The sequence below is a fragment of the Leopardus geoffroyi genome, chromosome C1 (genome assembly GCF_018350155.1).
Source record: "Leopardus geoffroyi isolate Oge1 chromosome C1, O.geoffroyi_Oge1_pat1.0, whole genome shotgun sequence".
NCBI lineage: Eukaryota > Metazoa > Chordata > Mammalia > Carnivora > Felidae > Leopardus > Leopardus geoffroyi.
Window position 1 is genome coordinate 12,447,668 of NC_059328.1, and position 27,473 is coordinate 12,475,140.

Sequence of the window (27,473 nt, forward strand, 5' to 3'; positions counted from 1 at the left end):
CCTGTCTTTGCAGTGGGCCAGGGCCGGACGCAAACTATTGGGAATTTTCTCAGACCAGCTAATCTACCGGCTTGAGCCGTGAGCGTCTCCTGGCTTGGGGAAGGGAAGAGGGCTCCTCGGCAGGTCTGGCAGGAGGAGCTGTGGGGTGTAGGGAGGGATTGGGCCTTGTGGGCAGCTGGCTTCAGCGGGGATCGCTGGAGCCTGAGGGACAGGCTACAGCAGGGGCAGGCCTGGGGGACCTCTCATGACGCCTGAAGTGTCCGGGAGACAGAAAATGCCTACCCTGGCCTCCAAAGCCCCCTGGGTTGATGGCACAAAGATGCTATTAAACCTCAGAGGAGCGTTTACTTTACCAACCACCGCTGCTCCCACTCTGCCCCTCCTCGTGCTGATGGGAAGCTCCACTGGAAAGGGGGCAATGCCTGTATGTGTGTGCGTGTGTGTGTGTTGGGGGTGCTGCTCTCAGGACACAGGGGATCAGCCTGGGCACACCACGAGGTGCCTGGGGCTTCTGCAGACCTGCCTGGCTCCTCAGTGCCCCCTGGTGGACACTTGGCTGCCAGCCAGGGGCCCACGTGGGGCCCGGAGGGGCACATTTTCAACCAGGGCTTGTGGGACACTAGGGCTCAGGCTCCCCTAGGAACGGGTGGTGGGAAAGGAGAACACGTGTTTCTTGGTCTATGAAACCTACCACTGTTCCGGTGCTTTCCATGCCCGGTCTCTCCTCCCCAACGCTCGAGCGGGGCCAATACAAATGTCATTGTTGAGTCGGGCAAGTGCAGGGCAGACCCCTCCCTGAAGGGCACGGGTTTCCAGGGAGAGTGGGGAGCTCTGCTCGCCTTCGACCCCGACCTCCCCCGAAGCCCATCTTTCTCGTGCGTGCCTCAGCCTTGGGGCTGCACCTGCAGGGAGCAGAGAAAAACGGAGCTGCTGTGTCCGAAAAAGAAGCACGAAAGCCAAAACAGAGTAAACAATGATGTCGTTTATTTAAAATGTTTACTCCAAGAAATATATATAAAAAAAAAATAAGACAATTACAGCACTAAACCAGGCACCTTCGACCAAATCACAACCTCTTCTCAGGTTCTCCCCCTTCGCCCTAAACCCCTTCTCCCAAAGGCTCCTTCCTGAGCTGGAAGACAGGTCAGATGCCCAAGGGGTTGGTGCAGAGTCCGTGCCCAGACCGGGCCCCTCTTTCTCTTGGGGTGCAGGACCACCCCCTTGCACTTGTCATGATTTTTTCCGCCAGTAGGAAGTTCATTTTAAAAGTCTAAGCCCAAAGGAGTGATTGTGGCAGAGAATGGGGCCGTCTCCACTTGAAGGTATGTGTAGGCTGCTCTGTCCCTGGCCGGGGGCCCTAAATAGGCTGGTGGCAGGTTTCAGACTAGTCCCCTGGAAGATCGGAGCCCTGCCTCACCAAGGGCAGCTCCTGTGAAGGGACCGCACGACCCGACCCGGGGGTGGGGGTGGGGGGGCAGGTATGTGGGTACCAGGGGCGCAGGCGCCTAAGCCCCACTCCAGGAAGGAGACTGGTGTTTAGGAAAACGGACGGGTTCTACGCACGGAAGCGAGAGAGATGGTACTTTTGGGGTGATTTGGATAAATCAGGTTAGTGTGGCAAAAGCTCTGAGGGTGCAGAAGCTTCTCCCCTGGACTACGGACACGGGACGCCAAAGATGAGCGTGAAGTCAGACTAAGGAAGATGCAGGCCGGTCTCTTCGCGCGAGGCGGTGGGACCGGCCGGGACAGAGCCTGTCACACGCCCTGGAAAAGGCAGAGGCTGCCGTAAGGCGTGACGGGGGACGGGCAGGGGAAAAAAGCAACGACAACTAGATCATTTTTGGCATTTTAACATCGAGACACCGACAAGTGGTAACAACGGCAAAGCAAAGAATAAAAACAGACCAATGTGTAACTTTCCCCATCCACCCAAGTCTCACACTGAAGTTCTACCCCCATCTCCCCCCAGAAGCACCACGGAACTAAAAAATCTATTTTAAAGCACCCAAACCAGTCCAGACCCTCTCGAAAACAAGAGCCCCAGCCAGAGCTGTCGCCTCTCCTGGGTCCAAGTGAGAGGAGGGGTTCCGGGAAAGGCACCTCGTAACTCACGCAGAGCAGCGCAACACCGGTGACGAGCTCGGGCAGAGGGCACTTGGCGGGAACGGGGGTGGCAGTCACAGATCTGCGCAGACACGCGGGGAAGGGGGACTTCTTCAGGAATCCCAACTATTTGGTACCACGGCCAAGCAATGCGACCAGAGAGCTGGGTTAGTGGAACAGGAGCCCGAGTCTCAGAAACGGGGCCCGTTCCGGCAGGATCCGGCAGGGGAGAAAGACAGAAGCACGAAGGTGGTAAAGGCTGGTACGTAAAGGGCTGAGCCTTCCTTGCAAGGACTCCAGAATGCACTTTTCACTGCTGGCTGATCAATCTCTAATGGCGAGTGCTGGCGAGGCGGCCCCGGCTCGTCTAAGGAGCCTGGAAGCCGCCCTTGAACCAGAGACGTTGTCCCCGCGTCTGCCCACCCACACCCCACCCCCCCCGCCACCAAGTCCCCACTGGGTCCACAATCACCTGATTTTCATTTGGACATCTTTTACAGCTAAAGTAGATAAAAATGGCTAAACACAGACCCCAAAGCCCCCACCAGGGGGGAAACGGCAGATTCTACTAATGTCGCAGCCAAAAGGCGATGGGGCTTACAAGCAGCCAAGGACAGAAACAGAACGCCAGCCTCAGCCGGTCTACAAGAAGCAGGAATAGTGACCCGATGCTCCCGAAGCGGGCGGCTGTGATTCTGGATGGAGATCCACCACCAGGACTGTCTATGCCCAGCTGCGGCCGCCGGTTCCCAGAAGGGACGTTTCTTTGAGTCCACGGGGACTCCTCTCAGGGAACACCCGGCCGGATCGCAACGCTAGTTACAGCTGGAAAGGGGTGTTCTGAGAAGTGGATTCAGGGGAGGAAGAAAATCAAAAACAAAAACAAAACCCCTAGATTGCTCAAAGTTTCTGCCTCTTTTGTAGGAATGGTAAGTCAACTATGAGCAGATATTTTAATTCAACATGAAAAGAAAAGGAAAAAAAAAAAACCACTTTGGAAAGCATACAGAAAAGGTAGTTGACGTTGAATCGCTTATAAAACGGAACCGCAGGGAGTCTAACAAAAATGCACCTTCGGTCAACTTTTGCTTTCTGAAAATTCCTTGTTCGACGTCCCGTCCCAGTGCACGTGGAACCGACAGCTGCCGCGAGAGGTGTGGGGCTGCAGAAGGCTCCGGGACGATCAGAGGGTCCGGGGGTTGTACTCTGGCAGCTTCTTGATCTTCTCTTTCTCGGCCTCGCTTTCGTCTCGTGCTATCACCAGGGAGTGGGCGTAGCCCATGGCCACCTGGGGGAACAGATCGGGGCTGGGTGTGTAAGCAGAGCCCGCCAGCTCATCGTGGAGGGGGGAGCGGACGACAGGCCGTCCTTAAGCTGGGCCGGCCACCCTGGGCCGCACAAAAGCCCTTTGCTAAAGAGCCCTGGCCAAAACCAAAGCCTTCCAGCCTGCCACCAGGCAGGGATTCAACGCGGTCAGCAGAGACTGGCGGGGACACGGGGATCCTGCTCCCGGGCCTCTCTGGACCACAATCCCGCCTTGTGTGAGGGCACCCGCCCCATCTGTGTATCGGCGGACAAGGGCGGGCAGGCCGGTGGATGGAACAGCAGGGGCCTTGCCCCGCCATCTGCCCTAAGGCCCGATGGGGCGCAGGTTCCGCCGAAGGTACAAAGCAGACGTGAGCGATGATGCCCTCGTCCCCAGAACAAGTCTGCCGGGGCTGGCCTGTGGCCAGTCATTCAGGGCGAGAACAGCCACTGAGCCTGGCTGGCACGCCCCCGTGCCTCCTACTGCTGGCCTCTAGCACAAAGCAGCAGAAAAGCCGCTCGAGGAGCCATCAGACAAGCCTCGGCCAGGCTAACGAGACCGGGAGCAGGAAAGTCGGGTGCCGGCTGGCGGCACTTTCTCCACGGGCGCCTTTCGCGTCCCCCTGGCCCGGGAGTGCGTGCTCACCTGCTCCGTGAAAATGCCGTCCAGCGTCTTCACCTCCTGAGCCGCGGTGGAGGACTTGGGCTTGTGGTCCCCGTAGCCCTGGCAAAGCGGACAGAGACACAGGACTGGGCTCGCTGCGGCACGGTCCGCAAAGGGGACGATGGCGACCTTGCTGGGGACCCCGCACCAGAGCCCCGCCACGCGTGACACGAGGGGAGGACAGCTTCCCACAAGAGTGTGGTGCACAGGGGGCTGATTCCCCAGTTGAGGACCCTGACAACCTCTGGGGGTTTATGCTATCGTGAGCACCTTCTGGGGGTTGTCGCTGAGGAGACAGCACCGTCACGAGCACAGGAAGAGTCGGCTGCTGTGGCCCTTGGGCTAGGAGGTCACAACAACACTGGCCGTCGCCACCCTCGCCCCGCAGACTGGAGACTGAATCACCCCCACCCACCGCCAGACTCCAGGACACCAGAGACAGAAGGCTCTGCCTGAGGACCGCGCAGAGGGCGTCACGCAGAGAGCGTGGACACGGGGGCCTTTAAGGGCCAAGCAGACCCCTCAGGTCAAACTGAGAGGCTGACGGGGCTGGGGAGGAAGGGCCTCCCTTCCCGGCTGCATCTCTGCCACCAGACTCCCTCTCACACCTTCCCGTACAGTGAAGGCTTGCCTCCGAGATGCCAGGCCACCTCCTCAACCCCGAGAAGCTGCCCCAAAGTCCCCCTCAGTCCCCTCTGGTGGCTGAATCCGTATACGGGTTCCATCTCTGACAGGCCCTAGAGACATCTGTCCTGTTCTAAGAATGAGCCATGAAACCCGGGGCAGGTTCAGTGTCCTGATTTCGAGGCTCCGCCCAGGGCTGACTCTGAGGGGCAGCTGCACATGGGCCCCCAGGGAGCCCCAGACCCAAAGTAGGTGCAGAACACCGAGGACCAGGCCACCGAGCCCCGGAGACGGCTTTAGGGACCAAGGAGCCCTGCCTTCCCTCCTCTCCCTCCCACGAGCGAGGCGGGAAGGGAAACAGACCGCCTTCCCCGCAGGAAATAACAAAGAGTCAGGCTGGGGATCAAATCGCAGCTAGAACGGGCAGACCGCCAGCCGAGCTCCACAGCCAAGCTGTTCCTGATGAAGAAATTAAAAGTTAAAGACTCATCAGGCACCAGAACCTAAGAATCAGACAGTTGGTTGGGGAAGGCCAAGTACGTGTGAGAAACCGAGGGCTATCAGTTCTCATCAGGCAGGCAACGGAGATTAAAAGCAGGCAACACAGACTTTGACTTTTTTAGGAAAAACGAGAGAAGAACGTCCCCAAATGACCTGCGAGGCTGGCCCTGTGGCTGCAGGAGAAAACCAGGAAGACAGGACGCCTGCTCACCACCGCCCGCGTGGGGCCCAACGACCCGCTGAGCCTGCTGACTTAAACCCTCCTGGAGGGAACGAGAGAAACCACCCCTCTCCCCCATCACCGGCATATGCAACCACGGCTTGCAAAACCGAGGGGGAAATGGGACCTGAAACTCCCCTATTTCCAGATTTACGACGGGGATGTGAAAGACTTTCACAATTACTTGAGAGGCACCGAAGGGTCTCTGAAAGCCGATGTGACCAAAGACTAGGGAGCGTCTCGGCCTTTCACACAGATGCCCGTTTTCCTCTTGCGTGTTTGCGGGAGGCAGCCCCAGAGAGCCCAGACCGGATCCCCCCGCTTACCAGCTCCCCGAAGGTCGGCGACGGGCCCCAGCTGATGGTGCTCTCGTCGGCGGCCACGATGATGCTGCTCTTCCTGCGAAAAGGCAGAGGATGTCGCCAGCGCGGCCGGCAGCCCCAGCCGCCACGGACCCTCCCTGCAGGCTGCCCGCTCAACAGCAGGGTGTGGCTCGTGAGCATCAGAATCCAGTCCCCCCATTAAACGCCGAGAGGTACTCCTTTCCCGGCAACACGCGCCGGGCCAACGGGCTTCTAGGCCCTCCACAGCGTCCCGTGCGGGCCCCAGAGCAAAGCCCCGAGAGGGTGCCGGGAACCGGGGCCCCAGGCCTTCCCCCCACCTCACCTCGGCCTGATTCGAGGGCTGGGGCGGGGAAAACACACCGGGAAAAGAGGTCATCAGATCAGGGCAGAGAGCGGACTCTAAAGCGGGTAGAACGCCACAAAAACTGACGTGGGCGGGGCTAGACATCCGGGCAGATTAAAGCCATAGCCCCGAGAGACACGGCTCCCCTCCAACGACCCCGCAGCTGATTAACATAATCGGACTCCTCATCAAGAAGCGCTGCCTCACTCAACGGCGTCTGAGGTGTCCTCAAAATAAACCGAAAAGCACGGGCTTAAAAGACGGTTTCTTCTCCGTGCGTCGGGGTAACCAAAATCCTACCACTACGTCCAGCTAAAATCCCGTTAACCTGCACAGACGAGCGAAGCACACCGAGCCTCTGAGGAGTAAAACCCTACAAGGGAACTTTCTGTGGATGCAGCAAGACAGAGCCTCTGTTCTAGGACCTACCAACCCCCGGAGCCTGAAACAGCCCCTCCCGCCCCGAACCCTGGTGCGTCTGATGCCCTGATTGGGGGACGGGGGGGCTCAAAGGAAGAGGCGCCCTCCCCACTGTGTCCTCCGGGCCCAGGAAGGGGACAGGAAGGGGACACACGTCCCGCTCACCAGGAGACACTGCCACGTACCCACAAGCCAGGCTCCGGATTCTCCAGCCGCACAGGTCCTGCACGGCCTTTGGATACATGGTGGATTCACGGGACGTGTTGGTGGCCCCCCAGAAGAACAGACCGCCTGGGGAGAGGCACACACACACCAAGAACTGAACTCCCCTCTCCAGCAACATCGGCAAGGCAAGAACACTGCAGGCCGCTGGCAACAGAGGGGCGTTCTGGCCGGAAGAACGCGGGGGTTTCAGCCCGGGAACGTGCCAAGGACTACGGGGCTGCCCACCCGCCACGCCACGGAAAGCTGTGACTTGGTTCCAGACGCTCTCCTCCCGAGGCCCCGATGGGGGAACAGGGCGGGGGGGGGGGGGGGGAAGTCACTCACCCACTTCGCTGACAGCAAAGGAGCAGGTGTAGCCGGCGTAGATCTGGGCCGCCCCGCGCCCGGGGAAGTCGAACAGCTTCACCAGGCGCGGCACCATCTCGTCCTTCTGTTCCGCGTGGCCCAGCCGGCCGTAGCCGCCGAAGCCCCAGGAGAAGACGCGCTTCTGAGAGTCCAGGACCAGCTGCGGGCGGAGAGAAAACGCAGGCTTGGAGCGGGCCTCCTAACCACCCGAGGCGACGAGGGGGCCATCACTCCGTTCCAGAGAGCCTGTTGCTGCGGCTGGTGGTATAAAAGGCAGGATAATCTGAAGCTGCCCCCACGGTGGGGGCGGAGAGGGGGCGGAGGCAACAGGGCATTTGCTCTTTTTCTCGTCCGTAGTTATTACTACTTTAAGTCTCAAGTCCCCTTCACGCCTCATCAAGAGCAAAAGGGTGGGTGGGTCTCCAGAGAGCAGGCTTGTTTCCTTCCACGGTGGAGACAGAACCGCACAAAACCGAGAGGCAAGGCCTGCCTGCCTGCCTGCAGGGACTCTGGTTTGGACGCCCCGTTCGCAGGTGGTCTCCATCTGCTCACTGGTGCTGGGACCACATGGACTTAACTTCATTGAGAAACAACTTAAGGCTGATCTTCTTTCCTTCGCGGCACCTTCAACGCTCAAAACGGACAGCCCATCAAAACCATTTGACGGAAGAGGCCAACACGGGATCCACCTGTGCTTCCCCAGACGACACTGGGCAGAAGAGAACCACGGATTTCCGACTCCAGGGGACCAAAATCTCCCGGTCCACATCACTGAGCAGCAGACAAAGCATCCCAGAGGCCGTGCCCGAGGGTCACTCGCCAGTCAGCCGCGCACAGCAGGAGACCAGCTTGGTCTCTTGGACTCCCAGCCCAGTGCTCTCTCAACAGAGGAGAGCGCCAACTTCTGACTCGCAGGCATCCTTGGGCAAAACCACCGCGAGAAGGCAGCACAGACAGAAAGACGCATATCCAAAAACTGTATCGCCATCTATCCCAAGTGATCTGCAAGGACACAGCCCTCACAGTTAAAAACCATTCAACACCCTCCATACGGGGGATCAGAAAAAGAAGTCTGTGAAGCTGTCGGACAAAGGCTAAAACCAGAAAGACACCAGGAGTCCAACCACAAAGTCTGTCCTTTAACTACGTCTACAGAAGTTACAGAGAGACTATGAACAGAAGAGCTACACCCCGTGGTGGGGGGTGCCTCGGTGGCTCAGTCGGCTGGGCGTCTGAATCGATTTCGGCTCAGGTCGTGATCTCAGGGTTCGTGACTTCGAGCCCCACTGTGCTGACAGTGCGGAGTCTGCTTGGGACACTCTCTCTCTCTCTCTCTCTCCGTCTCAGACCCTTCCCCGTTCATGCTCTCTCTCTCAAAACAAATTTGAGGGGCGCCTGGGTGGCGCAGTCGGTTAAGCGTCCGACTTCAGCCAGGTCACGATCTCGCGGTCCGTGAGTTCGAGCTCCGCGTCGGGCTCTGGGCTGATGGCTCAGAGCCTGGAGCCTGTTTCCGATTCTGTGTCTCCCTCTCTCTCCGCCCCTCCCCCGTTCATGCTCTGTCTCTCTCTGTCCCAAAAATAAATGTTGAAAAAAAAAAAAAAAAATTAAAAAAAAAAAAAAAAAAAAAAAAAAAACAAATTTGAAAAAGAGAAAAGAGAAAAAAGGAAAATCCGCCCCGGAGCCACCTGAGTGGTACACAGCCCGGGGAGAAGGGCAGGAGGTCTCAGACTCCCAGGATGAAGTAAGTCCCAGCCGAAGCCAAGCGCTGGGACACCGCAGCACACACACAGCCTCCCCACGGAGGCGAGGCTCGGGAAGCAGAGGAAAAGCCAGAAACCCCCAAGTCTTACCGTGTGGTTAGCGCCACAGGCCACATCTCGTACAACCACGTTTGGGACTGGCAGAATCTGCCCATCTTTCGTCTTCTCGATGAAGATGGCCACCCGCCGGGGCACCAGCTCGCAGTCATACTCTATCCGCTGCGCCCTGGCGATGAACTTCCCGTCCGAGTTGTGTCCTGGGGCGACCAGAGCCAGGGGTCAAGCAGCAGTTGACGGCACCCCGCCCCAACCCGGCACTGGGGCCTCACGGGACAAGTGTGCCCACCAAGGTAATGCTTTTCCATCTGGGGCACAACCCACTCAGTATCATGAAATCGATTCTAAGGGGTTGAAACCAATTATTTTTAAAAAATGAATAGGACAGAGGGCGCCTGGGTGGCTCAGTCGGTTAAGCGTCCGATTTCAGCCCAGGTCATGATCTCCCAGTCCGTGGGTTTGAGCCACACATCAGGCTCTGGGCTGACAGCTCAGAGCCTGGAGCCTGTTTCGGATTCTGTGTCTCCCTCTCTCTCTGGCCCTCCCCCGTTCATGCTCGGTCTCTGTGTCAAAAATAAATGTTAAAAAAAAAAATTAAAAAAAAAAAAAAAAAAAAGAGTAGGACAGTATAGGGAACACCCAAGGACACTGTCCACACAAGGACGTTGTTTTGTAAAAGTTCTTTGTTCATGCTCTAACGTGAAGGGGCTGTAACACAGACCTTAATGTCAGCTGTGGTCAAAGTCAGAAGCTCCCTATTCGAAGGAATGGTCTACTGAGTATGGTCTGTGCCCCACTTGGCCCCGGGGTGGGTTGGGGGGGGGCGGGCGGGGGGGACGGACAGAAAAAGTTCAACACACAACCTGAGACTTGAGGTTCTATGACTTACTAGTAACCTAGATCTAGCACTACGATGTTACAACGTAGTTAATGGCACGTTCTCGTCTTCGCCTTGCCTGACCCAGTAAACGCGTCGTGGGGGGGGGGGCGGTGAGCGGATGTGCCGGGATGCACTTCTCCAAGGTTACATTCGTATGTTCTAATTCTAAAAGGGACCTCTCTGGATTTGGACAAGGAGATTCAAAGCGGGCTTCAAAGAAAGCTGAGAGATATAGCGGATTCCACAGATACACGTAAAGCCAGTATCTCAAACTACTTTTGAAGAAGGATGTCCCAGGGAAAGGGGAGTCCGTACAAAGTGCTCCAAGAGCGGCCTGCCCACAGCAACTGCTCAGCGATCAGCCATTATCATGGTCACCGGGATCGTGTGGCTCTCCCTGAAGGAAAATCCACCTGCTTGTTTGCAGATCTGGGGCAGCCAGAGGCAGCAGGGGAGCAGACACATTTCCGGAAGCCGAACGGAACCACACTTCCGGTGTTTTGCCCGGGGTTGGGGATGGCACCGGGGCCTGTGGCCATGGAAACGGTTTCTCCAACAGCCTCTGGCAACTCCCTGGCAACCAACACTGAATGTGCGTAAGGGGCTGTTCTTTCTTATTCACTTCTGACTTGAGGTATATTTAGTTTCACAAAGTCACTGTTCCCTGAAGTCTAAGGCCAGCGAGATGCTCCTTGTTCTATTTATACCTTCTTCCATCTGCCTGCTTTTAATGACGTGGGGACCCAGCAACCCAGATCCGGGGGCCGCGGCGGATCCGGGGTGGCATGCAGCTAGGGAGCCAGCAGAGGGCGCCCACTCCTCACCTCCTACTCGCAAAGGGCTGGGGTGTGGGAAGGCGCCAGAAGGAAAAAAACACTTTGGTGTCAGATGGGAAAAGAAAATGGAGACCTTGTAAAATCAGGATCGAGAGACATTTTCCACTTACTGAGAACCGCTTTCTGAGTTCTCCCTTTCTACTCAATGAGATAGAAGTGAATGTGTTTCTGGAGGAGTACGTTCTGTTTAGGGACGAAAACAGGAGGGATCCCAGGCACTTTACACGGAATGGGGCTCATGCGTGTACCTGAAAGAATCGCCCAGACCAGGGTTTGCAGAGCAGACTTAATCTTGTGTAATTTTCTCACTTTCAATAAAGGCAAATCTTTAAAATATGAAACCGAATGAAGGCGCCTTTTTTTTTTTTTTTTTACAACTCTGAAATCCTTTTACGTATAAATGAATGCCCATTATCAGAAAAAAGAATCCTTTGTCAGACTGAGCCTGACTTACTCATTAAGGCCAAGCCACTGTGATGCTCCACAACCCTGTGAGTTAGCACACGCTGTCCCAGTAAATGGGAGATCCACTTAATGGATCAAGGCTATTATCTGCGATCAATTACCCACGTTTCCAACATGTGTGTGCAGGCCCACACCGACTTCTGGCTCCAGATACGCAGTTAGATTACAGAGCTTTTAAAAAAATGTTTCCATACCCAGCTGGCCATATTCAGGGCACCCAAAGGAATAGAGGTTCCCTTTGCAGTCCATTATCATACTGAATTCAGCCCCACAGGCCATTTTGGTAATTGGCTGGCCGTTGTACATTATCTGAAAAGACAAGACAGGAGACTCTCAGACATTTTCTAAAAGACTGATAAAAAGCCTCCACCTCTCGTAGGTCAGTGTGAAACAATTACTAGATTACAAAGGAAATTTAATGGACTCAGCAATTCTGAAGGCGAAAGCTTAAGAAACACCCTTGTGACCCCCACCTTCCCAGCAGAGTTGAGTCCCAAGACAGGGTTGATGGTGCCCCGATCCCTGTATCCCTCCAGATGCTCAACACTGTGCCCAGTCAACGCACTCACTCCTCAGCCGGCCAGCACGGGCAGGAGGGTGGAAGCGACAGAAACTTACCCACACGTGACCCCCAGACCTCACCTACTCACTAGCAGCTCAGCCTCAACTTTCGAAAGGAACTTTCTCACACTTCCCTCACCCTCCGCAGAGATAATGGCCTGACTGGTCTCCACCATGTGGAGGAGACATAAAACGGCTCAAAGACGGCCAAGGCCCGAGGAACTTAGCGTGGGCTCGGGAAACACATCTAAGACAGTACTTGGAAACTGTGTTACTGCACTCATCGGTCAGGGAGAGCCCTCGCCAAGAAGCGTGAGCCCTGGGCCCTGCCCGTCGGTCCTGGCTTCCTTTAGAAACTGTTCCTCCTCGGAGCGGGTGGCAGATGAAAGGGAGACGTTCCACAAATCGTTCAAACCACAGGTTAAGTTTGCCCACGGTCTCTTTTTAAGAGACGAGCGATCTGAGTCCCTGCCTTCATCATTAAACCAGTCACTCACTAGCACTTGGCTGTTTTATGTTCATAGTCACGTTTTAGGTGCGATTCCTCCCTCCCCAACTTAACCCTCCGTTCCTGAGGAAGAAAAGACGGACTCCGGTCTGTGTTCTCGGCACCTGGCAGGGGACTTCACACAAGGTCAAAACTCAACAAGTCTTTGCAGATACCGACAAATCCCATCCCTAGAACATCTCTCACCTTCTTTGGAATAGTACAGGTTGAAGAACAAGGCCTCTGTAACAAATTCTCTCCGTGAGAGAGAAAAATCGTTCTCGGTGTGTGTTTCAACCGTGAGCATATATTAAATCTGCTTTAAAGCCTGTAACGTGTGCGCATTCCACTCAAAGACTCTAGGCTCGGTTTCTACGAGACATCAGTTACACTGCAGGGAGAGCTATTTGGTCCCACCCCAGAAATTTCTGCACAACAGCAAAGAGAAAGGCCGCGAGACCGGAGCGGGTACCTGTGCCGGGCTTGGAACAGCATCTGTCTGGTTGCCGAGGCCTAGCTGCCCCATCTTGTTCTCTCCAAATGCAAACACGGAGCCTGTTTCTGGAAGGAGAGAACAGTATCACAAAAGGGACAAAGAACACTGAAGGTTTTGAATTGGATTTGGAACCAAGGGCTCCAAAACAATCAAAAGAGCTCCTTTGCCAGGAAGAGCGCATAACTGAGACGGTGTCCTGAGCGGGTGGAACAGACGAGCTCGGAGCAAAACCCCTGCACAGCCGGGGATGAGAGTGTAGAGGCACATAGGGCACAGCCCCGGCCTCCGCCTCCCGGACGGGCTTCCTACACCGGCAGGCAGGCAGGCAGCTGAGGCTGCCAGCGGCTTCAAGAGGCCCACCCCTGGGGCACTCTGGGCACTTTTCTGATCCTGACCGAGAGCCACAGAGGCAGCTCCGTCCCCGTGCCCAAGGTGGATCCTGTGGCCTCGTGCCAAATGTAGAAGGAACCCGCCGTTCCTTACCCGTCAATGCCAGGGTGTGGTTCCGCCCACATGCCGCAGACACAATCACTTCGTGGCTGAGACCCTCAATGAGTTTGGGGGCCTCAACCCTCTTGGTGTCACCGTGGCCCAGCTGCCCCTTCTCATTTCGACCTGCAGATCAAGAGCGAGACGCAGAGGGAAGAGAGGGTGGCCAGAGCAGCATCACGGAAGAGGCAGGCACGTGTGGGTCCCCTAGAAGGTGCCCTCCACTCAGTGGCGGAAATCGAGGCGGAGAAAAGGTCCGGGTCCGGCTCCTCTGTCAACAGCCAGCCTTTCGAGACCCGCTCGGATGGAGTCGGGTGACCAGGGGAAGATCCACGGTGCCTTCCCCAGGGACCTCTCCTCGGGCCGCTGCCACCTACTTCACCTTCTCTGACCCCCTTTTCTGTGACGGCAGCTGCCCCCCCGCCCCCCGAAGCACTTTCTGAGGCTCTGCTGCTCGGTTCGCCCTGGGCATCCAACACAAGCACATGAGCTCACGGAAACTCAGTCCTCGCTCCACCTGCCAGACAACAATTCCCTCGTCCCCTTCTCTCCGAGATGGATTTTAAGAGGAACCATCTTCGACACCTGCCTCACAAGAGTTTAATTACCTCAGTGCCCTGGGCATCTTCCATGGGCCATTTGGAGCATTTCTGCCCGTCGTTTCTTTCCTTTTATCTGCCCTGGAAACGATGGCCACCAAGCAGCGCCAAGCCCACCTCCTACGGACCGCCCTCCACAGGGCCCTTAGCCGTGGAGCCGCGGGAACCTTGGTTTCAGACAAAGGACAGGACTGTGCGGACCACAAGCCCCTCCTGCCAACGGGGCTGCCTCTGCCTCTGGAGCCCCGCAGGCTGTGAAGCAGCGGGGAGGCAGGGCCGAGGGGGCCGGACCCTGCCAGAACCTTCCACGAGACACTAGCCCCTGGCAAGGCTCTTTGGCTCCAAAGCTCTTCGGCTCCGGCCCCTACACCTGCCCTCGTTTCCAACACGGGCTACGACAGCTTCCAAATCAAACAACTATGCGGGCCCCTCACGGGTCCCCCTGGCCAAGAGAACCATACGGTGGGAGCCACATCTTGGGGAGATTTTACAGGGCCAGAGAGTCAGGGCACTGGGAGGGAGGGGCAGTTGACACCCTCCCTGACGATGAACGTGACCTCTGTCACAGGAAACACGGAGAGCAGAGCCACGAAGGTGAGGCCCAAGCCTCCTAAGGGCCTGAGAAGGAAGTTAATGGCCGGCTATGAGAAACTCCACCCTCAAACCCGCACAGATCCCAGCACCCCCCCAGCGGGAGCGGCAGAACCCCGGGAGCAGTCCAAGTTCACCGGGAAGGGCACTCTACCCAGCACGGGTGCTGGGTGCGGCTTCTCGGCCACCCGAGACGCTTGGGGGGCTGACAGGCGTGGACCCCTCGAAAGCGACGGGCTGAGCCCTGACGCTTACAGACACCGGACAACGCCCAGTGCCTTTGGCTGTGGCTGACTGCGGAACCGGGTGCCCCCCTCCCCGCCCCTCACCCTTGGCGGCAACCAAGTCAGCTCACCGGGACACGGGTCTTTGCTCTGGGGCCAAGTTAAGTGGCCAGCCTCCAGCATCATGCCCTGCCCGCAGGGTCAGCACAGGGGACAGTTTTAGAAGCACCACGTAAGTGAAATTCGGTGAAGAGATCAGAAATCCGCTATTTGAAGTTCAGAACTTTGACAGACCGCTGTGTTTGGTGTCAGAACACCAGGCAGGAGGGGTCCTGGGGGGGGGGGGGGTGGCGGGGAGGAGGACACACCGCTGTGCCAGTCGGAGAAAATGAAAACCTCGGCCGTGTCAGCACGGCATCCAGAGACTAAAGTTTAAATTTGGGCCAGACACCCTTGTTAGCTGGTTTTTTTTTTTTTCCCCCAACAGAATCACAAAATTAGCAGAGTGCAGTGAAGACAACAGATGTTAATATATTTGGACTTTGGTACAGCAGCTCATGAAATTGCAAAAAATCGTTCAAACAGACCGAAATAAAAAAGGAGTCATATGGACTAAAAGCTAGCCAAAGGACCAGAAACAAAGGGTGGGGACCACTGCCAACACACCCAGCTGGAAGAAGACTCCAGGAACTACCACAGGGCGTGGGGCTAAACTGAGCCTTAGTCAGTACCTGGATCAACAATCTGGAAGAGGAAAGGGGCGGCAGCGCGTGGAAGCCTTCCCGAGGGGACACCGGAGGACGGCAAGGACACCACCGCCGAGGGGCGCACACGAGGGGGTCCGGCAGCCGGAAATCGGCCCGGCTGAGAGACAGCGCTCTCAGCTGTCGGGAAATCCAGTAAGAAACAGGCACCGAGCAACCCAGACTGTGGGCCTGTGATCCCCGGAAACAGAGGCACCGGACTGCAGGGACACAGTGGCCGAGGCCGTGACGCGGCCCATGGCATTTCAAGTGGCAAGAACACAGGTCTTACGTCAACACTGAGCCACAAAGCAAGCTGGGGGGGGGGGGGGGGGGGCTGTCTGCCCAGGGGACGACGTGCCTAAAATAGGAATTCAATTCTAGGTGCCTCAAGATCAGAAAGATCCAGATTCAGCCAGAACGTTCAGGAAAAGGTTGCTTAAAAAAGAGGATTCAGAGAATTAGGTGGCCGTGTACAAGCGCATGACAGGGCAGTGGAGGAAGGGGCTGCACTGGCGGGAAACAGGAGGGACCGGCTGCAAATCAGACGGAGCAAATGCGGCTGCAAGAAGGCCACCCTTCCAGGCAGACCAGACGGAGGGGGAGGAAGTCAGCCCCGTGGGGGGCCGCCTCCATGAGCCACCCTGACCCGTCCCCGCCCGGACTTACCCCAGCTCCACAGCGTCCCTTCCGTGGTGATGAGGAGACTATGGGCAGCACACGAACCCGACACCACAGTCCGCACCCGGACCCCCGACAGGCAGCCGTATCTATGGGGCCCCCACAAATTCTGACCGAGATTGCGGTAGGCAGCTGCAAAGGGAGGGGAAGGCAAATCAGATGCCCGCGGGGACTGGCTGGCGGAAAGCACCCCGAGAAACGTCGCCAGCCACCGAGGGCTCGGTCTCCTGGGACACAGAACCCTGGGGGCGCGGCATCCCCCGGGCGCCGGGAGGCCGCTCAAGGAGAAAGTTTGCAACTCCAACCGGCGCCAGAACTGGTGCTGCTCCACCTGCGTCTGGGCCCCCAAACCACAGGGACCTCAGACCCTCGCGCACCGGCTACCGAGCACGTCCACGTGCAGCTGGCCAGAAAGGCACGGTGCTCTCCCTCCTGTTGGGAGCCCAACCCAGGAAAGCTGGCGGTGGACCCCCGGTCTCCTCCCCCCCATCCCCAGCGTCACCCTCCCTCATCTGCTCTCCACCTCGGCCTACCCCCTGCAGCCAGAGGCTCCTTCTGGGGTCTGAGTGTCCCCATCCTCCCCAGAACAACCTGCCCTCCTCGCACACCTACCAGGCTCTGTGCAGGGGAAACGGCTGACTCCCCTCCCCCTACGTGGCTTCCTGTCTCAGGGGTCCCACCGCAGTGGCCAGGTCACGGCCCCCTGCCTTTGCCCGTGTACTCCCTCCCACAGAATGCCCTTCCCCGTCCCCTGCTTGTGCTTTATTATTTTTTTTTTATTTAAAATAAAAAAAAATTTTTAATGCTTATTTATTTTTGAGAGAGACAGAGACAGAGTGTGAGTGGGGGAGGGGCAGAGAGAGGGAGACACAGAACCTGAAGCGGGCTCCAGGCTCCAAGCTGCCAGCACAGAGCCCGATGCGGGGCTCAGACTCACAAATCACGAGATCATGACTTGAGCCAAAGTCGGGACGTTCACCAACTGAGCCACCCAGGCGCCCTCCCCCCCCAACTTGTTCTTTAAAACCTCGTATCAAGCACCCTCTCCTCTGGGAAGCCCTCCCTGACCACATCCCCCTACAGTTTGTGGTTCCCCGAGAACCATGAGGCTGATCGCAGCACTCAGCCTACTGAACTCACGTGCCTTCCACGGTCCTAGCAACCTGAGGGCCTCACCAGTGCCTGGCACCCAGGGAGCACCCAGGAACACTGGAGGGTGTGTGGGCAGGAGAAAACAGCTGCCTCCTTCAAAACCCTCTCTTTTCCCTTTTGACAGACAGGGTGTGGCCAATTTTGTGCTTAGTATTTTTAATTTGGGGTTCTCAAGGACAGAGACATGAACACGTTTCTAGGCCCGTGGGGGCCATTATGAAATGCTAGCCGCTGCCACGTCAACCGTCACACTCATCTCGATGTCGGAGCTGATTAGGAGGCTGATCAGTTATCAGGCACCGGAGGAAAAGCATCTGCGAACCTACGCTGCCCGTGCCCCACCAGCAGAGGGCGCCAAGCGTATCCTCATGAGTTGCAGAGGCCGCCCAGGCAAAGGGACACTGAAGTCCCTCCCCCATCAGGCAGCAGGCCCTGGGGTCATAAAGGCACACAGCAAAGTCCCTGAGCTTCTCCGCCCTGAGACACTCCTGCTACTCAAAGGGGGAAGAAAACCCAACAATTCCCTGCGACTGAGCAGACCAAAAATGACAGCCTTCGCGGGTTACGTTCAAGTCTGTCTATCGTGAAGGCAAAATGAATTGGGGGCACGACTGACGTGTGTCACCTCTGGGAACAAGACACAGCGCGCGGGGACACCGCGGAGGTGAGCGGTGCAGCAGCTGCCCCGGCGTCGCTGAGTGGACCTGCCTCACAGGCGGCCAGATGGCTCGGGTTCGCCAAAGCATCTTCCCTACGGCACCTGTGGGGCAACCCGTGCCCAAGACGCCGGGGGCCCACCCTCCGGGGAAGCCTGGGGAGGGCGATCCAAGCCACAGTCAGTGCCCCACCACAGTCCCGGCTCTTCGGCCAGGCTGGCGGTCAGGAGAGGGAGCACAAGTCGCCGTGTCAATCTGTAAATGAAATGGGCGTTGTGCCGATCCAACGGGATCTGGGGCAGCCTGCACACGGGGGTTGGCGAGCTCGCCTTCCGAGAAGGCCAGGAGACACAGAAGGGAGGCCCTCCTTCCTTCGGCTTTTGCGCCAGTGGTAAAACAAACCCCCTGCCCTTGCATTTAGTGCCCCGGCAAGGTCACGGAGGGCCAAGAGGTATTTTAAGATACTTACAAAGGTCTGACACTGGTCAATCTAATTACATAAAACTCCATTTAAAGGGAGACCGATCAGGGAAGCAAAAGCCGGAAAGGGAAAGGACACAAAGGCACGCCTAAAAACAGGCCCAGAGTGCCTTGAACCAGGCCGTGAGAGCGGATCTCCAACCACAGGCTGGTTTCCCTACCTTCTCTGCCTCACAGGGGTGCGGAGAGTCGAGCCGGGCCCGGCAATCCCGCCCCACACAACAGCCCAAGCTCTGCTCTCCTCTGGCGGCTACTTCCCCTCCCTGGGCCTGATGTGGAACCGTGAGCGGGCCACTGGCCGGAAGAGCACTGAGAAGGGACGTGGCCCACTGGCAGGGCTGCAGAGGCATCAGCTACCCCTCAGGAGGGGCTTCCTGGCCCCCCAGCCGCGGGGTGGAAGCGGGCCCTGCCCGTTGGGAACCCCTGCCGTTTTCACGGAATAAGACGACCTTCTCTGCCCGTCCTGAGGCACCAGGGAGTGTCAGTGTGCAAATATTTGTTCACTGGGCGATGCTGGGAAGCACTTTGGGAATCTTTCCAAATGAAATCAAAAAGCCATAAAATGTGGCGATGTGCCAGCTTCACGACGGGCCAGTAGCTGCCTGAGGAAAGATACCAACTCACTAAAAGCCACTGGGGACCAAAAGCTGCTTTCTTGGGACTCCTCTGCTCCCTCCACTCCACACACTGTCACTTGCTCTGTCCGACCAGTTCCTGCAATAATTTGACGGCTAACAAAGAACTGAACTCAGTTCTGTAACGTCTAAGGAGTCTGACATGCGGTACGTGACAATCGTCTTGGATGTCTGACCAGCCTGTTTTCATGAAAATAACTGACGTGAGAAGGAGGATGGAAAGAAGGGGTCAATGTTATTGGTGGCTATTTATAATCTTCCCGTTTAATCCTAAATGCAATCGGGTTTGTTAGCACAGAATTGCGAAGCGGGAGACCAGGGTTCTCTGGGAGCCCCCAGGGGTGTTCTGTGGCCTCGGGCAGGTTGCTTGGCCTCTCTGATCGCTTCTGTAAATGAAGAGGAGACCCACCTGGCGGACGCCCGCCAGAATCACCCAGAATCACAGAATCATGCGGGAGAACTCGGAAACCACGCCTCCTACCTTGTTGCTTAGGCACTTCTTTTCGACCAATCAAGTCCCAGTTGGTTGCCCCAAAAATCAAAAGCTGCCCTTTGCACTTAGACCCTTCGAGTTTCTACGGAGACAGGGAGAGAGAAAAAGTATTAGCTTGCAACGTGGCTTCTAGCTTTCTAAGTCTGTCCAACGACAGCCAGAAACAAAAGAAAAAAATAGGAATTCGTTATTCGCATGCCCCCCCCCCGCCGCCCCCCACCCCCGCAGCTCGCACAGCGAACGGAGGCTTGAAGTGGTCACTGCCTCATCAGTGTGCATAACCCCAAACCTGCCCACGGCAGCTCGTTCCTTATGCCCAGGCTCACTGTTACCCTTTGATTTCTCTTGAGAACTATCTTTCGCAAAAAACATAAAAAAACATTAAAAAAAAAAAAAAAAAAAATCAACCAAATGGCATTCCTCTCCATCCTGCCAACTGCCTATATGGGTATTCGCGGGAGGCCTACGGTGGCACACAGGGAGAATTACAACGGATGACCTTGGGGCTAGGTCTGCTTTGCCCACGGCCAACACGGTGTTGCACGTGACTCCAAGCCTTGGGAGCCCCGAGTCACCGGTGATGTCGGACCCTCCCTCCGGGTGCTGCCCCGCGGTGCCAGGCGCCTTTCTGTGGGGAAATCATCAGAGCACCGTGTGACATGGGAGAACCTGGCTTCGATGGGGCTGGGCTTGTCCCCACTGCTGGCCTGGGAGCCTGGGGAGCGGCAGCGAGTGGGACAGGGAGGGTTCCAGACCCTGGTACTCCGGTCCAGACCCTCAGCTGCCCAACACAGAGCGTGTGTGGCCCTTGGGCCGTCGATGGGAATACGCACTGCTTTAAAAGGCCACTATCCAGTTTGGGGTGGCCCTCGTTAGAATATCCTCAGCAGTCTGCTGCACGTTTTCAAACAGCAGTCAGCTAAAGACTCACTTCTGAACCACGCGCTGGTCGGTTCCTTACGGGCCGGGGAAGGGGACGTCCCTCTCATCCCCTACCGCACCAAGCCCAGAACACTGAAGAGAACAGTTTCTTCCTATTTACAGAGCTGTTCTTGGAAGGCCTGATGAAAAAAAGCCACCCGGTTCCGGTCATCATAACGTCTAGGCGGTGGTGGCCCTGGCGGGACATTTGGCCACACGATGCATGCGTTTTTAAGAGGAACGCACCTTCGCAGGGACTCAGCGTGACCCAAACCCGAGGCCTCGGACACGCCACAGAACAGACCCCGCCATGCTCACCCACGTTTACGGGGCTGGAGAAAGCCAGTCCGTCTACAGGACATGTCCTGCGGGCAGAGAGAGCAGCACGCGAAGGGGAGCCAAACAGCCATGAATGGAGAAGGGCTTCACCAGGCTTAAATTATTTAGAGAACGACCTTAATCGCAGGGCAGTCCCACCTCACGGCACCCACAGACTCGGATTACTTGAACGGGAGCCTAGTTTCCCTTGGTTATCTCCCCTTCTTTGTTTAGCTGGCGGGCCTGGCTGGAACATTCTACAGATCTACAACAGCAGAGGATGAGCAGCAGCCAGTGGGTTTCGTCAAGCTCCCCAAGGAAGGGGCGGCCCTGGGTCTCTGCCCAGGTCACCGGCCAGCTCCCCACCACTTCTCAGGTGTGCGTGGCGAGGGGAGCAGAGACCAAGGAGGGCACTAAAGCACGGTGGGACGAGCTGCCGGGACAGGCGGGCAGAGGAGCCCCGGGGGGGGGGGGGGGGCGATGTGACCATCAACCCGTGACATCGAGAGGCATTTGCTAGAGCAATAGCTCGCAGGTGGCCCCTGCGGACCTCTGCCGATCCATCACATGGCCGGACCTTCTGCCCTGGCCCGGGGAAGGGACGGGTTTCCTCTGTGACCCGCACCTGCCAGCAACTGCACGGATGAGCAGGTGCCATGGATACTGGCTCACCGAGCCAGCTACGTGCTCACACAAAACTCCCACCTTCCCGATACGAGGTGTGTGCAAAGCCTCGGTCAGTGGAGTCTACTCCAGTCTCTGTGGTCTGATTCCTACAGAGAGACTGTTATCTTACTCAGGTTTTTACATCACGGGCCTGACGTCCTCACACATGAGGTCAAAGTAACCGACTAGATTTCACTGCTATTATCCACACAGTTGTTTGTCATCCGTCGCCGACTCTGTCCATAATTTAATTCTCCCCTTTACCTTCTATGAAATAAAAAATTAAAATGACAACTCCTAACGCCCATGTCCATGTCCCTCCTGGTCACAGACCTGAGCCAGGCCATCAGGTAGGAAAGACCCCAAAGCCTGCTGGCTCCCAGCCAGAGGACCCCCCATGGCTGTCAGGGCTGCGAGCCGGAGGCTAGGTGACCCTGCAAGGTATGATCCAACCTTCCCTGATGGGCCAAGAGATTGCTTTTTGCGTCTAAAGGCCAGGTGGCTATGAAGCCGGTCAAACAGTCTCCCCAACAGGATGAGTGAATTTCACTTCACCTTGCTGCCTCCCGTAAGCTGGGCCGAGATGAATGGCCATGGCAGCAAAACGCACAGAGTTTCTCCGATCAACAAAATGGGGTTTCCGGTTCAAAGCGATTTTTGAATTACTGCCCAAGTGCAAGGAGCATGTTCATGAGGCTGAGAGTCAACCTTTCCACATACATCCTTCTAAAAAAGCGCTACCCTTGGCAGAGAGAAGATGGTTCAGAGAAATGGCAGCAATGACAAATTTCCTAACGGGCTATCAACTGAAACAGACTTCAAGCTCGCTTTTCAGTCGTATTTATCAGGCCCTTTCAGATGGAGCAGACCTGTCTCAGGGTCTACAAAGCCTCAGCAAACCAACACTGAAGGAACTACAAAGACCCGGACGGCTTGGGACACTCACTTGTTTTCCAGGATTCTGCCAAGGCTGTTTGAGTCACCTACGGGCTTATGGAGCTCACAAGCCATCGACCCTAGACCACCATAAAACGCTCACCTCACAGCACTGCACATAAACCCCGAAGAGGGCATTTCCTGACACTGAAATCCTATGAGATGTTTTACAAAAATACAACACCTTTACTTACTCACGGCAACCTTGCCCCTCGACCACACAAGCATCTGGGTTCACCTTTCAGGAGTCCAACTTATGCCGCTTACGGTTCCAGACCACTCTTGGCAGCCGCTCTCACACACACCTCCTTCAGGAAGCCCTCAACAGCGGTTGAAAACCTTCTCTGAAACAAGCTAGGGGCTGCTGGCAGCCTGGGGCGGGACAGCTTAGCAGAAGGCGACCTTATGCTTCCCCTGGAACCCAGGAACCTGGGGCCAAGCAGGAGACCCACCAGGGCCTGGCCTGGACTCCGGACCCAACCCAAAAGATGCTAACGAGAACTTAAACCTCGGCGTACTCACTTTCTATGAGGCATCTGAACCCTCAGTATCCTAGATGCGCTGGGCCTCGGAGGGTGCGGACTGGCCCAAAGGAAACTGCTCTAATGCTTAACAGGCCCCTTGTTTTTTAAGGGGATGGGGGAAGGTACGTGTAGATCTGTACAGAAGAACCAAGAATTTGAAAGATCCAAGAGATGTAAATACAAAGCAAAAGCAAGCTGCGGGGGACTGCCCAGTCTGTCTACCCCCAGGGATCAAAGGAGTCGCTCAGTGAGACTAAGAAAGTGCCGTTGCCACGCACAGTGCTGGTGGAGAGTCATGTGTGCCTTGCACACACTCTCCCTGGAACTACACTCTTTTTCTGTTTGTTTAATGTTTATTGATTTTTGAGAAAGAGAGAGAGCGGGAGACACAGAATACGAAGCAGGCTCCAGGCTCCGAGCTGTCAGCCCAGCCGGAGCCCCACACGGGGCTCAAACTGATGAACTGAGAGATCACAACCTGAGGGGAAGTCAGACGCTTGACCGACTGAGCCACTGAGGCGTCCCTCTGGGACCACACTCTTGGGCGAACCTTGGTGTTGGGGTCAGAATCTCTTCCTTCAGGACCAGAAAGCTCACGCTCAGTCAGGCGGAGTGGAGCCCTGCAGCTGAAGGAACTCACACACAGAGAACGCAGCAGAGGCAGAGCTCAGCTGGCCTTTTTGTTCAGTCTCCTCCTAATACACCAGGACTGGAGCGGCCAATGGCTACAGTCCCACACAGAGAATGAGATCTGTCAAGGGAAAGCCGTTCCTGCGCCCCAGTTTCTCAATGCTGTGGCTAGTTCCTGGCACCGTCCAGGTCCCAGACGCCAGGTGAGACATTCCACTGACATGGGCTCTCCCCTACCATCCGATGGGCTGACCCTTTCAATGAGAGAGCAGTCATAAAACATTTTCACGGGACCCCTTTGGACACGGGTTAAGGATGCCATCAGAAGACACCTGAGCCCATGTGGAAATCCACCTCCGTGTGATGCTGGGAGAGGCTCTTTGAAACTCTGCGCCCCAGTTTCCTCATCAGTTAAGTGGATGAAGAAATGCATCATTTTTAACCGTTTAAACACTGAGCGCCTTTGGGGGAAAGCACTCCGGTACTGTTAACCCTTACACGCCCTCTGGGGACATCGAAAGGCCTCTCCAGAGCGTCTACACCCTAAACGGAAGTTCTGACTCTTTGGAGGTTATCTGAAATCCGGTGTCAGCTCTGATACTCTCCCAAACACACGTCCCACAAGAAGCCTGTGGGTTTCGAGGATCGCAGGCCCCGGGCTGAGATCTCCGGCTCCGCAGGGTCTTGCAGGCGCAGGAGTTGAGTTGGTCACGACCTCAACTAAGATCTTACAGGCCCCACGCTAACCAGCGAATTCAGCCCCGCTCAGGGCACTGGAGATGCTTCCTCCCGGGGGAAGGGGGAGCGCCACCCGGAGCCCCCCGCGCCCTCGGACTGCGAGCGGCCGAACAAAGCCCAAACACCTCTCAGCCCCGGGGGCTTCCCGACCCCAACGGCGGGGGTTGGGGGGGGGGGGGGCTCTCCCGAGCATGCGCCCTCGCACCCCGCCCCGGCGCCGACCGCCCCCGCCTCCCCGGCGGCGCGAGACGGCGCAGGGCCGCACGAGGCATGCGCGGCGGCCGCCAGGCCCCGCCCCCCCGGAGCGCCGGAGCCGAGGCGGCGGGAACCTCAAAGCCCCGGCGCAAACCGCCGCTCCCCGCAGCGCCCCGGCGGCCCCCTCCCGCGGCGGCGCCCCGGCCGAGCGGCAGCCGCGGTGGGGGGAGAGGGGGCTGGGAGCGGCGAGGGCCCGCGGCGTCGCGGGCCGCACCCGGCGCGCGCGCGCGCGTCCCCTCCTCCGGCCCGAGACAACTTGCAAAAGTCTCCCTTCCCGGGGCGGGAGGGGGAGGGGAGGCGGAGGGAGTCGGCTCGCGCGGCGCCGGGGGCGGGGCCATGACCCCCTCGCGCGGGCGGGCGGGCGGGCGCGGGCTCCGGCCGCCCCTCCCCCGGCGGGGGCCCGGGGGCGCGCGCCCCAACGGCCAACTGCCGCGCGGGCGGGGGCGGCGGGGTCGGCTAGGCCGCGGCCCGCGCCCGCCCCCGGCCGGCGCCCTTTTGTTGTGCGGCGGCGGCGGCGGCGATGATTCAGCCCGCGGCCTGCGCCGGCCCCGCCGCCCCCGGCCAGGACGCGCAGTGACGCGCCGCGGCCCCCCGGACCCCCCGGCCCCGCACTCACGACGCGCTCCTTGGTGTGCTCGGGCTCGGTGATGATCACGGCCGCGCCGCCCGCCTTGGCCGCCGCCGGCCGCGCCGCGCGCTTGCCCCCGCCGGGGGCCCCGTCGAGCTCCAGGCCGTCCTCGTCGCCGCTGCTGCCGCCGCCGCTGCTGCTGCTGCAGCGCTCGGGCCGCTCGCGCTTCCTGCCGGCCGGGCCGCCGCGCTTCCTGGGCCCGGCGCGGGCCGTGCCGTTGCCCGAGCTCGGCTCCTCCCAGGCCGCCGCCGCCGCCGCCTTCTTCCTGGGCATGGTCGCGCTGGAGGAGACACGGGGCAGCGGCGCACAATGGACGGGTTATAAACTGCGCGGGGGGAGGGGAGCGCAGCCGAGCCACCGGCCTCCACTTCCTCCCCTGCCCTCCCCAAAGTGGCGGCCGCGGGGTGGGCGGAGAGGGGGCGAGCCGGGAGGAAATCGCGCCCCTCCCGGGCCCCGGCGCGCCTCCTCCGGGGAATCCCGCACGGGAGCCCAGGTCTCCGACTGCAATCCGCGTAGGGAAAGAAAAAAAATGGAGACCCCCCCCCCTCCCCGGCCCATCCTCAAGTTAGGTTTGCCTACAACGCATCACAATTGCAGCCTGGTCCCCGAAAAAGTAAAGGGAAAGAAAAAGCAGCCTCCGATCCTCTACGTTCTAATTAGAGAAGGCTCCGGGATACTTCAAAGATCCCCCTTTGAAAGCGCTCCCCCCCCCCCTGGCCGCCCCACCTGCTGCTTTTGTCTCCGCGCCCCCCTCCCCAAGCCCACTCAATTAAATGCAATTCTCTCTGCCGTCCCCCTCCCCCGCCCGAGCCCCCAGTTCCGCGCCAGCCCGGGGGTTCCGACCTCTGGCTCTAATTAGCCTAATCCCTCGGGGTGGGCTGCCCCCGGCGAGAGGGGGGCGAATAAAGCCGGCCCCCAGCCCCAAACACCTGCTCGCACAGACACGAAAAATAAAAACTTTAATGGTGCTCAACTCTCCCGGCCCCTCCCCGACCGTGCGGCCCAGCCGGTCCCTCCGATCCCGGCTGCAAAGTGCCCCGCTCCGCCGCTACTTTCCCCCAGCGTCCCTGCGCTTTCGCCCTGTCTGCTTTTTTTTTTTTTTTTTTTTTTTTTTATTGATTTTGAACAATGGGATCTCTGTCTGTCTCCGATTAAACCACGTGGATCCGCCTTCCTTCCCCTTTTTATTCATTCAATCCCCCAACCCCCCTTCTCAGGTTTTTTTTTTTTTTTTTTTTTACCTTTTCTCCTTTAAAAAAAAAAGGGGGGGGGGGAAGGGAGGGGGGAAAACTTTCCCAGATCCCGCAAACTGAACGTTGTCGATTTTGATTTTCAGTCCCTACCTGGTTGGAGTGATGAGAAACCGGAGAGAAAACGGAAGAGGAGCAACTAAAAGACGTACCGGAGGGCTTTTTCTCCCCCCCGGCCCAGATCAGGGCTCCAGCCCACTCACCAGATACACTTAAAATGTAAATACGAGCTTCCAGAACAAATGCTACAACACAAAACAGAAACACATGTGCTGCCGGGCGGCAAGCGAGCGCGCGACCGAGCGGGCGGCGCGGGGCCCGGGGCGCGCGCGCCCCCTGCCGGCCGGCGGACCCCGCGGCGGCCCGGTTCCGCCCCCGCCCGCGCCCGGGGGACTGCCGGCCCACCCGAGCCTGCGCCGGGCGCCACGCGGCCACCCTTCACCCGCTCGGGTCCTGCGCCTTCCGCAGGCCGCGCCGCAGGCCCCGGGCCCTCTCCGCGGCGCGTCCTCTGCGCGCCAGAGGTTTCCTTGGGGTTTAGGAACATGTTGGATTGTTTTTCCCCGAGCACGTCTAGACGGGTCACCTGAGGACACTCGCTGGAAAATAGTTACTTTGCTCACGCATCAGCCAACAAGGGACGTGCCCTAATTGAGTGATTGGAATGAAGGATGAATACAATTTGAATAATCTCTTGTGCAGAGAGAAGCTGCGCTTTGGTTGCCTACGGATGCGTCCCCAGTATGTAGCAAGCTGCCGTTACCTGGTAGAGTTACGTGAAGACTTGCCCTATGAGTGAATTAGCCAGTGATTGGTATGCAGGCCAAGGACGCTAGTGTTGATGGAAAATTTTCATAAATATTTGCTAAGTCCCCGGGACATGTAAGGCACACGGTGCTAGGTGCTGGGGATATAAAGCTAGAAGACAAGAGCCCTGTCCTAGCGAAACACGGTGTCTAACGGGACACATAGACCATTAAACAAGTAAGTAATCACATGTGTGATAAGTGAAGGCGTTCAGGACACGCTACCCGAAACATGGTACCTCGGTGTGTTGAATATTGTCAGCCAAAGGAGTTTTAAGAAAACCTGCAGAAGCCAGAAAGTCACTGAGAACCTCCCTACCCCCCACCAACCCCCTCCCTCCCAAACCCCTCTTGCCTAAAACAGGTCAGAAAGCCCTCAGGTGAGAAGCGCCCTCCACATCCCAGAAGGAGAGGAACAGCCTCTC

The 27,473-nt window shown here is 57.8% G+C and overlaps 1 protein-coding gene across 3 annotated transcripts; it reads right to left on the reverse strand.

Annotated features, from left to right (window-relative positions):
* Positions 1-962: 962 nt before the first annotated feature.
* On the reverse strand, positions 963-26,543 carry RCC2 (regulator of chromosome condensation 2). 3 transcript variants are annotated; one of them, XM_045475826.1, is made up of 13 exons: positions 26,449-26,543; positions 24,984-25,275; positions 19,368-19,461; positions 15,952-16,095; positions 13,120-13,251; positions 12,613-12,701; positions 11,287-11,401; positions 8,945-9,111; positions 7,074-7,254; positions 6,710-6,815; positions 5,744-5,816; positions 4,055-4,132; positions 963-3,391 (listed from the first exon to the last, which is right to left on the reverse strand). In XM_045475826.1, exons 2-13 carry the CDS (start codon positions 25,266-25,268, stop codon positions 3,287-3,289), a joined length of 1,569 nt encoding a protein of 522 aa, XP_045331782.1. In that variant the 5' UTR covers positions 25,269-25,275; positions 26,449-26,543; the 3' UTR covers positions 963-3,286. The 3 variants fall into 3 exon arrangements, with proteins under 3 accessions (XP_045331782.1, XP_045331781.1, XP_045331783.1); XM_045475825.1 differs by having other exon boundaries at positions 26,339-26,505; XM_045475827.1 differs by lacking the exon at positions 26,449-26,543 and adding an exon at positions 25,839-25,859.
* Between the last annotated feature and the right edge of the window lie 930 nt (positions 26,544-27,473).

Bases quoted from the DNA above. Each gene is read 5' to 3' on its own strand.
- RCC2 (XM_045475826.1), bottom strand. From the start codon at position 25,268: ATGCCCAGGAAGAAGGCGGCGGCGGCGGCGGCCTGGGAGGAGCCGAGC. The intron at 12,702-13,119 runs GTAAGGAACGGC...CTCTCCTTCCAG, and splicing joins CCACACCCTGGCATTGACGG to AAACAGGCTCCGTGTTTGCA. The intron at 3,392-4,054 runs GTGAGCACGCAC...CTGTTCCCCCAG, and splicing joins ACGGCATTTTCACGGAGCAG to GTGGCCATGGGCTACGCCCA.